A 12,060-nucleotide genomic window follows, 5' to 3' on the forward strand; every position below is an offset into this window, starting at 1 on the left:
GGTTTTAATATACACACAAAATATACTGCCGGCGCACAGAACCACTTAGAAAGTGGTTCTGTACGCTGGCAGTACATTTTTTGTGCATATTAGTTAGAACGAGTCTTCAGACTGCATTTCCCATTAGAGGTACTAGTACGTACTGCGGCAGCAACCCATTTTACTATAAAAATTTTGCTTTTGAGTTGCGCAGATAGTAAACATTCCATTTACATGATTTTTATCAGTGCTGTCCATGTATTTTTATATGAAATAACACAGTGTTGCCAGTGATGTCAATTTCACAGCCTGGCTAAGCCAGCCCACAAAGTGGGAAATTCAATTGGCATCGCAAGGATGTAGCTCCCTGGTTAAATGCCCAGAGCTACTCAATTGACTGCATTGCACCTGGCTCGGGAAATGTACTTTATCAAAGAAAAGCTTCAGCAATAAACATTTTAGAAAACCTAAATCAGTTGTATGAAATTAATCCTTTTGTTATGCTTTACAGTATTTCTAGTTTTGCTTTTCACCCATCTGTACATATTTTCCCTTTTTACTTAATTTTCATTAGGTTTTCACAGCATCTCCTAAACACTCCTAAAGTTAACAGCTTTACAGACATTTACAGACAGCTTTCAACAAAATATGGAAGAGGTCGTACGTTGAATCAGATTCTGCGTTACACTGAAGGAAAAATCCCACGCTTTTCTGATGTGGCCGATCTGGGTAAAATCGTGGCATCACCATTATTTTCCATGGGAGATTTCGCACAAAACAAGGAGGGCTTAGCACAGATTCACTAAGCCGACTAAAGCGCTCCACTGTGAACTGAAATGTTGCTTCTGACCGCCAACTGGTATCTGGAAGCAGACAAAGATATCATGATTATTTTAACTTCATAATTTCTTAAGTTTTACAAATAATGTGCCAACTAAAATCAATATAAAAAAAAAGACCACACAGGCCCCAACAAGGTGGGCCCTATGGACTGGACTGTAAAAGTTTGTTAAAATAAATAAATAAATATGCATCCACAATACTCCAAGGTTAAAAAAAATGTATTTACATTTTAGAAAAAAAAAATATTCTAAGTACAATAAATTTGTAACTATGAATATACCATATAAAATGCGCTTTTAATAAGAACATAAAGACATGCTATAGTACAGTTTAAATATCGACACTCATTACAAAATTTTATATAAACCCAGACAGTTATACCCCTTTTACACTCGCAGCCTCGGGTCATTCCCGAGAATGTGTCCCGGTATATTTGCCGGGACACATTCCCGGGAATGACCCTTTTACACTAGCGGCCCGACCCGGCATATTGCCGGGTCGGTGACGTCACCGCTGACTCTAACGGAGGCAGTGCTTGGAGATAATCTTCTCCAAGCACCGCCTCCTCCTATGCAGAGAACGGGTGCCGGGTCGCCTTGACCCAGTATACCCGTTCTCATTGCACAGCTTCCCGGGACGGTCCCGGATTTAACCCAGGTCGAGACCTGAATTGAAATTCCGGGATGCTCGTCCCGGGAAATTGTCCCTGTACCCATTCACACGGACAAAAATTTCTGGATGATGCGCGTTCACGTGCAAAATCCCAGGATAAAATTGTCCGTGTAAAAGGGGTATAATTGTGCAGCATAACTTAAATTAGTCAAAGTTAAAAACACTCACGGGCAACTAGAAAACTAAAGTCATGTAGATTTACTAGATTCCAAAGTATAACGGGACACCTGCTGTCTTGACTACATTTTTTAACATTTCGGGAGACGCTTTCTGCTATCATACAAAAACCTCTCATAGCCAATAGTTGAGTTAACCAGGGCCACCCATTCTGATGAAGAGGGTGTTACAGAAGCCATCCAATGTCTAGCTATGCAACCATTTGCAAACGTATAGCTGGAGCACACAAGTCATAGAATCCTCCATGCCGGGCAGGTTTACACACTACTGGTAGACAATGGGATTTACATGAAGACCTTAACAGTTTTGTAGATCAGGGTTGTCTGGTTTAAAGCACCTTAAACAAAATGGCACTATGGTATAAACCAAATGGGGTGGGTAGGCATGTGTCTGTTATATATATATATATACACACACAGCGCCGGGCGGAAGTGACGTCATGCGGCACAAGATGCGGTTCACGACCGCTCTTGAGCCGTTTTCACTATAGAAACCTTCGTTTCAAATACTTATTTTAATGTATGTTGTTTTCTATCTGCTCACACCCACGTCAATGCACTTTATTAGAGATATTTCATGTTAAAAAACAAATTAGGAAATACTCTCCAGTCCATACAGGAAGTGATGTCTGCTTCCTGTTAGTCATGTGACTAATTATCTAATTCATAAATACTCTGCTGTGCTCCCACCATGTATCCCCTTGATGAAGTCCTATGCTACAGGACGAAACGCGTCGGGACTGGGACTTATGACTCACCCATGACTTCTTTTGAATGGACAGATAAGCCGTTTTTAAAATTTATCTTGTACGTATGCTACCTGCATTTGCTTCAGGACATTTTAACATATACTAACAGGATAGGGCTGCTGCTCACCTTGTGATTCCGATTGTGGACAGATGAGCTGTTTATTTGTTTTTATCTTGTACGTGTGCTACCTACATTGGCTTCAGGATTTGTTATATTAAATTTTGTTTATGTTTTAATTTTGTCTAGTCCTCTTGTATACTGGAACCAGCATTTCTTATCCAGCTCATATTTATATTGGGACTAGCAAGGTCCCTAAAGTGTGGAGCATTGTCTATTATTTAAACAGTACACACTATGTTGGTTTCTATTTTTGTTTTTCATGTCCTAAAAGTGTCATCAGACTGAAGCTGTCTCCCAAGGAAGCTAAGTCGATCCTTTTTAATTTGCACATTTCACATGGTGAATTAGTTACATAGAAATCCTATAATTTCAGAATTTTTAAAACACCATTAGGCGTTCTATTGCACTTCATTATATATATATATATATATATATATATATATATATATATATATATATATATATATATATATATATATATATATATATATATAGTCTTTTGAAAAAAAGAGGGCACTCACCAAGATTTCATAAAAGAAGCAAAATAGTGTTTGGTGACAGAGCACCAGAAGCAGTATGATACTCTGTCACCAAACAACACTGTTTTGCTGTCTTGACAAAGATCACTTGGATGTGATCGAAACGTCGACTTGTGGATGTATTAATAAATGACCTTCTTTTATGAAATCTTGGTGAGTGCCCTCTTTTTTCAAAAGACTATTATCAGGAACCCGAAATTCCTTGGAGTTGAGCACCACCGTGTTGTCTCCTACTGATACAGCTTTGTGCGGATGTCCACATACTCTATCTATCTATATATCTATATCTATATATATATTCTCCACTTGATAATATTAACGGATAAAAATAAGATTTCAAACCTACCGGTAAATCTATTTCTCGTAGTCCGTAGAGGGTGCTGGGACTCCGTAAGGACCATGGGGATAGACTGGCTCCGCAGGAGACATGGGCACTTTAAGAAAGAATTTGACTCTGGGTGTGCACTGGCTCCTCCCTCTATGCCCCTCCTCCAGACCTCAGTTAGAGAAACTGTGCCCAGAGGAGACGGACAGTACAAGGAAAAGATTTTTGTAATCCAAGGGCAAGATTCATACCAGCCACACCAATCACACCGTATAACTTGTGATATACTATCTAGTTAACAGTATGAAAAAACAACATAGCATCAGTCCAAAACCGATGAAACTAGAACATAACCCTTATGTTAGCAATAACTACATACAAGTCTTGCAGAAGTAGTCCACACTTGGGAAGGGCGCCCAGCATCCTCTACGGACTACGAGAAAAAGATTTACCGGTAGGTTTAAAATCTTATTTTCTCTAACGTCCTAGAGGATGCTGGGACTCCGCAAGGACCATGGGGATTATACCAAAGCTCCCAAACGGGCGGGAGAGTGCGGATGACTCTGCAGCATCGATTGAGCAAACAGGAGGTCCTCCTCAGCCAGGGTATCAAACTTATAGAACTTTGCAAAGGTGTTTGACCCCGACCAAGTGCAGCTCGTCACAGCTGTAGTGCCGAGACCCCTCGGGCAGCCGCCCAAGACAAGCCCACCTTCCTAGTGGAATGGCCCTTAACCGATTTCGGTAACGGCAATCCTGCCGTAGAATGCGCCTGCTGAATCGTGTTACAGATCCAGCAAGCAATAGTCTGCTTTGAAGCAGGGCCGCCAACCTTGTTGGCTGCATACAGGACAAACAGTGCTTCTGTTTTTCTGATCCTAGCCGTTCTGGCCACGTAAATTTTCAAAGCCCTTACCACATCAAGGGACTCTGAATCCTCCAAGTCACGCGTAGCCACAGGCACAACAATAGGTTGGTTCATATGAAAGGACGAGACCACCTTAGGCAGGAATTGAGGACGGGTCCGCAATTCCGCTCTATCCATATGGAAAACCAGATAGGGGCTTTTATGTGATAAAGCCGCCAATTCCGACACTCGCCTAGCCGAAGCTAAGGCTAACAACATGACCACCTTCCAGGTGAGATATTTCAATCCACTGTCTTAAGTGGTTCAAACCAATGTGACTTCAGGAAACTCAACACCACGTTAAGGTCCCAAGGCGCCACCGGAGGTACAAAAGGAGGCTGAATATGCAGTACTCCCTTCACAAAAGTCTGTACTTCAGGTAATGAGGCCAATTCCTTTTGAAAGAAAATGGATAAGGCCGAAATCTGAACTTTAATGGAGCCTAATTTTAGGCCCAAATTCACTCCAGTTTGTAGTAAGTGAAGAAAACGGCCCAGGTGGAATTCTTCCGTAGGAGCATTCCTGGCCTCACACCAAGAAACATTTTCTCCATATTCGGTGATAATGTTTAGACGTCACGTCCTTCCTAGCCTTTATTAGCATAGGAATTACCTCATCCGGAATACCTTTTTCCGCTAGGATCCGGTGTTCAACCGCCATGCCGTTAAACGCAGCCGCTGTAAGTCTTGGAACAGACAGGGACCTTGTTGTAACAGGTCCTGCCTTAGAGGAAGAGGCCACGGATCTTCTGTGAGCATTTCTTGCAGATCCGGATACCAGGTCCTTCGTGGCCAATCTGGAACAATGGGAATTGTTCTCACTCCTCTTTTTCTGATTATCCTTAACACCTTGGATATGAGAGGAAGAGGAGGAAACACATACACAGACTGGAACACCCACGGTGTCACACTAGGGCGTCTTCAGCTACCGCCTGAGGGTCTCTTGACCTGGCGCAATACCTTTGTAGCTTTTTGTTGAGACGGGATGCCATCATGTCTATTTGGGGTAGTCCCCACCGACTTGCAATCTGCGCAAAGACTTCCTGATGAAGTCCCCACTCTCCCGGATGCAGATCGTGTCTGCTGAGGAAGTCTGCTTCCCAGTTGTCCACTCCCGGAATGAACACTGCTGACAGAGCGCTTACATGATTCTCCGCCCAGCGAAGAATTCTGGTGGCTTCCGCCATTGCCACTCTGCTCCTTGTGCCGCCTTGGCGGTTTACATGAGATACTGCGGTGATGTTGTCTGACAGGATCAGAACTAGTCGATTGCGAAGTAAGGCCTCCGCTTGACGTAGGGCGTTGTATATGGCCCTTAGTTCCAGGATGTCGATGTGCAAACAAATCTCTTAACTTGACCAAAGTCCTTGGAAATTTCTTCCCTGTGTGACTGCTCCCCAACCTCGGAGGCTCGCGTTCGTGGTCACCAGGATCCAGTCCTGAATGCCAAACCTGCGGCCCTCCAGAAGGTGAGCACTGTTTAGCCACCACAGGAGAGATACTCTGGCCCTGGGGGACAGAGTGATCCGCTGATGCAATTGCAGATGCGACCCGGACCATTTGCCCAATAGGTCCCATTGGAAGGCCCTTGCATGGAATCGGCAGTATGGAATGGCTTCGTATGTTGCCACCATCTTTCCCAGAACTGGAGTGCAATGATGTACTGACACTTGTTTTGGTTTCAACAGGTTCATGACTAGTCATGAGTTCCTGCGCTTTTTCCGTCGGAAGATAAACCCTTTTCAGGTCTGTGTCCAGAATCATGCCCAAGAAGGGCAGACAAGTTGTAGGATTCAGCTGCGACTTTGGAATATTGAGGATCCAGCCGTGTCGCTGTAACACGTTCAGTGAAAGTGATACGCTGCTCAGCAACTTCTCCCGTGATCTCGCTTTTATGAGGAGATCGTCCAAGTACGGGATAATTGTGACACCCTGCTTGCGCAGGAGCACCATCATTTCCGCCATTACCTTGGTGAAAATTCTCGGGGCCGTGGAAAGCCCAAACGGCAACGTCTGAAATTGGTAATGACAATCCTGTGCCGCAAATCTCAGGTACGCCTGATGAGGAGGATATATGGGGACATGCAGGTATGCATCCTTTATGTCCAGAGATACCAAAAAATCCCCCACTTCTAGGCTGGCGATGACCGCCCTGAGCGATTCCATCTTGAACTTGAACCGTTTTAAGTAAAGGTTCAGGGATTTTAAATTTAAAATGGGTCTGACCAAACCGTCCGGTTTCGGACCCACAAACAGAGTTGAGTAGTACCCCTGCCCTCTTTGAAGCAGGGGAACCTCTACCACCACTTGTTGCAGACACAATTTGTGAATCGCATGTAACTCTTTCTCCCTTTCTAGGGGTTGTTTCGGTAGGGCCGATTTGAAAAACCGTCGAGGAGGCACTTCTTTGAATTCCAGCTTGTAACCCTGGGAAACAATTTCTATTGCCCATGGATCCACCTGTGAGTGGACCCAGACGTGGCTGAACAGTCGAAGACGTGCCCCCACAGGAGCCGACTCCCTCAGGGGAGCCCCAGCGTCATGCGGTGGATTTAGCAGAGGTCGGGGAGGACTTCTGTTCCTGGGAACTAGCTGTGTTGTGCAGCTTTTTCCCTCTGCCCTTACCTCTGGCAAGAAAGGACGATCCACGTGCTCTCTTGCTTTAATTGGAACGAAAGGACTGCATTTGATAATGAGGCGCTTTCTTAGCTTGTGAGGGAATATATGGCAAAAAAATAAGAATTTACTCACCGGTAATTCTATTTCTCGTAGTCCGTAGTGGATGCTGGGAACTCCGTAAGGACCATGGGGAATAGACGGGCTCCGCAGGAGACTGGGCACTCTAAAGAAAGATTAGGTACTATCTGGTGTGCACTGGCTCCTCCCTCTATGCCCCTCCTCCAGACCTCAGTTAAGGAAACTGTGCCCGGAAGAGCTGACATTACAAGGAAAGGAAATTTTGAATCAAGGGTAAGACTCATACCAGCCACACCAATCACACCGTACAACTTGTGATAACCTTACCCAGTTAACAGTATGAACAACAACTGAGCCTCACTCAACGGATGGCTCATAACAATAACCCTTAGTTAAGCAATAACTATATACACGTATTGCAGAGAGTCCGCACTTGGGACGGGCGCCCAGCATCCACTACGGACTACGAAAAATAGAATTACCGGTGAGTAAATTCTTATTTTCACTGACGTCCTAGTGGATGCTGGGAACTCCGTAAGGACCATGGGGATTATACCAAAGCTCCCAAACGGGCGGGAGAGTGCGGATGACTCTGCAGCACCGAATGAGCAAACACAAGGTCCTCCTCAGCCAGGGTATCAAACTTGTAGAACTTTGCAAATGTGTTTGAACCCGACCAAGTAGCAGCTCGGCAAAGCTGTAATGCCGAGACCCCTCGGGCAGCCGCCCAAGAAGAGCCTACCTTCCTTGTGGAATGGGCCTTCACCGATTTTGGATGCGGCAATCCAGCCGCAGAATGAGCTGCTGAATCGTGCTACAGATCCAGCGAGCAATAGTTTGCTTTGAAGCAGGAGCACCCAGCTTGTTGGGTGCATGCAAGATAAACAGCGAGTCAGTCTTCCTGACTCCAGCCGTTCTGGAAACATATTTTCAAAGCCCTGACTACGTCCAGCAACTTGGAGTCCTCCAAGTCCCGAGTAGCCGCAGGCACCACAATAGGTTGGTTCAAATGAAACGATGACGACAACACCTTTGGGAGAAATTGGGGAGGAGTCCTCAATTCTGCCCTGTCCATATGGAAGATCAGATATGGGCTTTTACATGACAAAGCCGCCAATTCTGACACACGCCTAGCCGAAGCTAAGGCCAACAGCATGACCACTTTCCACGTGAGATACTTTAGTTCCACGGTCTTAAGTGGCTCAAACCAGTGGGATTTCAGGAAATCCAACACAACGTTAAGATCCCAGGGTGCCACTGGTGGCACAAAAGGGGGCTGAATATGCAGCACTCCCTTAACAAATGTCTGAACCTCAGGCAGTGAAGCCAGTTCTTTTTGAAAGAAAATGGATAGGGCCGAAATCTGGACCTTTATGGACCCCAATTTTAGGCCCATAGTCACCCCTGACTGTAGGAAGTGCAGGAATCGCCCCAGCTGGAATTCCTCTGTAGGGGCCTTCCTGGCCTCACACCAAGCAACATACTTCCGCCATATACGGTGATAATGTTTTGCTGTCACGTCTTTCCTAGCCTTTATCAGCGTAGGAATAACTTCATCCGGAATGCCTTTTTCCGCTAGGATCCGGCGTTCAACCGCCATGCCGTCAAACGCAGCCGCGGTAAGTCTTGGAACAGACAGGGCCCTTGTTGCAGCAAGTCCCGTCTGAGAGGCAGAGGCCATGGGTCCTCTGTGCGCATTTCTTGCAGTTCCGGATACCAAGTCCTTCTTGGCCAGTCCGGAACAATGAGTATTGTTCTTATTCCTCTTTCTTACTATTCTCAGTACTTTTGGAATGAGAGGAAGAGGAGGAAACACATATACCGACTGGTACACACACGGTGTCACTAGAGCGTCCACAGCTATCGCCTGAGGGTCCCTTGACCTGGCGCAATATCTTTTTAGCTTTTTGTTGAGGCAGGACGCCATCATGTCCACCTGTGGCAGTTCCCATCGGTTTGCAATCAGTTGGAAGACTTCTTGATGAAGTCCCCACTCTCCCGGGTGGAGGTCGTGTCTGCTGAGGAAGTCTGCTTCCCAGTTGTCCACTCCCGGAATGAACACTGCTGACAGTGCTTGCACGTGATTCTCCGCCCAACGAAGAATCTTTGTGGCTTCCGCCATTACCATCCTGCTTCTTGTGCCGCCCTGGCGGTTTACATGGGCGACCGCCGTGATGTTGTCTGACTGAATCAGCACTGGCCGGTTTCGAAGCAGGGGCTCTGCTTGACTCATGGCGTTGTAAATGGCCCTTAGTTCCAGTATATTTATGTGTAGAGAAGTCTCCAGACTTGACCACAGCCCTTGGAAGTTTCTTCCCTGAGTGACTGCCACCCATCCTCGGAGGCTTGCATCCGTGGTCACCAGGACCCAGTCCTGTATGCCGAACCTGCGGCCCTCGAGAGGGTGAGCACTCTGCAGCCACCACAGAAGAGACACCCTGGCCCTTGGGGACAGGGTGATCAGCCGATGCATCTGAAGATGCGATCCGGACCACTTGTCCAACAGATCCCACTGAAAGATCCTTGCATGGAACCTGCCGAAGGGAATGGCCTCGTATGAAGCCACCATCTTTCCCAGGACTCGCGTGCAGTGATGCACCGATACCTGTTTTGGCTTCAGGAGGTCCCTGACCAGAGATGCTAATTTCTGGGCCTTTTCCACCGGGAGAAACACCTTCTTCTGTTCTGTGTCCAAAATCATGCCCAGGAAAAGCAGACGCGTCGTAGGAATCAGCTGCGACTTTGGAACATTCAGAATCCAGCCGTGCTGTAGTAACACTTCCTGAGAGAGTGTTACGCTGATCAACAACTGCTCCCTGGACCTCGCCTTTATGAGGAGATCGTCCAAGTACGGGATAATTATAACTCCCTTCTGCCGGAGTATCATAATTTCGGCCATTACCTTGGTAAATATTCTCGGTGCCGTGGACAGGCCAAACGGCAACGTCTGGAATTGGTAATGACAGTCCTGTACAACAAATCTGAGGTACTCCTGGTGAGGTGGGTAAATGGGGACATGCAAGTAAGCATCTTTGATGTCCAGCGACACCATAAAATCCCCCTCTTCCAGGCTTGCAATAACCGCTCTGAGCAATTCCATTTTGAACTTGAATTTCTTTATATAAGTGTTCAAGGACTTTAAATTCAGAATGGTTCTCACCAAACCGTCCGGTTTCGGCACCACAAACATTGTGGAATAGTAACCCCTTCCCTGTTGAAGGAGGGGGACCCTGACAATCACTTGCTGGAGGTACAGCTTGTGAATTGCCGCCAGCACTACCTCCCTTTCCATGGGGGAAGCTGGCAAGGCTGATTTGAGGTAACGGCGGGGGGGGGGGGGGGGGGGGGGGAGTCGCTTCGAATTCCAGCCTGTATCCCTGAGATACAATTTGTATAGTCCAGAGATCCACCTGTGAACGAACCCACTGGTTGCTGAAGTTTCGGAGACGCGCCCCCACCACACCTGGCTCCACCTGTGGAGCCACAACTTTTGTTCCTGGGAACTGGCTGCATGGTGCAGCTTCTTACCTCTACCCCTGCCTCTGGCAAGAAAGGATGCGCCCCTGACCCTCTTGCCTTTTTGGGAACGAAAGGACTGCATTTGATAATACGGTGCTATCATAGGCTGTGAGGAAACCTGAGGCTGTCGCTGTAGACACGAGGTCCGACAGACCGTCCCCAAATAATTCCTCACCCTTATAAGGCAAAACCTCCATGTGTTTTTTAGAATCAGCATCTCCTGTCCACTGCCGAGTCCATAAGACCCTCCTGGCAGAAATGGACATCGCATTAATTCTAGAGCCCAGCAGGCAAATGTCCCTCTGAGCATCTCGCATATATAAGACGACGTCTTTGATATGGCCCAGGGTTAGCAAAACAGTATCTCTGTCGAGGGAATCTATGTCGTCTAACAGAGTATCTGTCCACGCTGATACAGCACTACACATCCAGGCTGAAGCAATAGCAGGTCTCAGTAGAGTACCAGAGTGTGTATACACTGACTTCAGGATAGCTTCCTGCTTTCTATCCGCAGGATCCTTTAGGGCGGCCGTATCCTGAGACGGCAGGGCATGTCAGCGCCTTGTCCACCCTAGGGTATGTTTCCCAGCGTAACCTGTCCGTTGGCGGGAAAGGGTACGCCATCAGTAACCTCTTAGAAATCACTAATTTCTTATCAGGGGAACTCAACGCTTCTTCACACAATTCATTTAATTCATCAGAGGGGGGAAAGTCACTGGCTGCTTTTTCTCCCCAAACATATAAACCCTCTTGGTATTAACCGGGTTACTCTCAGAAATGTGTAATACATCTTTCATTGCAATAATCATGTATCGGATGGCCTTGGTCATTTTAGACTGTAAATGTGCCTCATCATCGTCGACACTGGAGTCGGACTCTGTGTCAACCATCTGAGATAAAGGCGTTTATGAGCCCCTGACGGCTTCTGAGTCGCCTGGGCAGGTGCGGGCTGAGACCCCGGCTGTCCCAAGGCTGCAGCGTCAAACCTTTTATGTAAGAAGTTTACATTGTCATTTAAGACCTTCCACATATCCAACCAATCAGGTGTCGGCCCCGACGGGGGCGATACCACACTTATCTGCCCTTGCTCCGCCTCCACGTAACCTTCCTCAAACATGTCGACACAGCCGTACCGACACACACACAGGGAATACTCAGACTGAGGACAGGACCCCACAAAGTCCTTTGGGGAGACAGAGAGAGAGAGTATGCCAGCACACACCACAGCGCTATATAACACAGGGATTTTCACTGCTAATAAGTGATTTACCCAATAGCTGCTTTTTTGTATTGTTTTTGCGCCTAAATTTATGTGACCCCCCCTCTCTTTTTAACCCGTCTTGTACCTGGATACTGCAGGGGAGAGCCTGGGGACCTGCTTCCAGCGGAGCTGTGAAGGGAAAATGGCGCTGGTGTGCTGAGGAAGAAGGCCCCGCCCCCTCAGTGGCGGGCTTCTGTCCCGTTTTTACATGTAAAAAATGGCGGGGGTTTTTACATATATACAGTGCTAGACTGTATATATGTATGTTTTTGT

The 12,060-nt window shown here is 46.7% G+C and overlaps 1 protein-coding gene across 3 annotated transcripts in view; it reads right to left on the reverse strand.

Moving 5' to 3' along the window:
- USP7 (ubiquitin specific peptidase 7) overlaps positions 1-12,060 on the reverse strand; it is a 309,008-nt gene that overhangs the window by 204,054 nt on the left and 92,894 nt on the right. For all 3 annotated transcript variants that reach the window (XM_063934275.1, XM_063934274.1, XM_063934273.1), the window contains one exon: positions 644-842. In XM_063934275.1, the coding sequence (XP_063790345.1) occupies positions 644-842 (199 nt within the window). The remainder of the gene's footprint in view (positions 1-643; positions 843-12,060) is intronic.

This window comes from Pseudophryne corroboree, chromosome 7, assembly GCF_028390025.1.
Source record: "Pseudophryne corroboree isolate aPseCor3 chromosome 7, aPseCor3.hap2, whole genome shotgun sequence".
NCBI classification, from domain to species: domain Eukaryota; kingdom Metazoa; phylum Chordata; class Amphibia; order Anura; family Myobatrachidae; genus Pseudophryne; species Pseudophryne corroboree.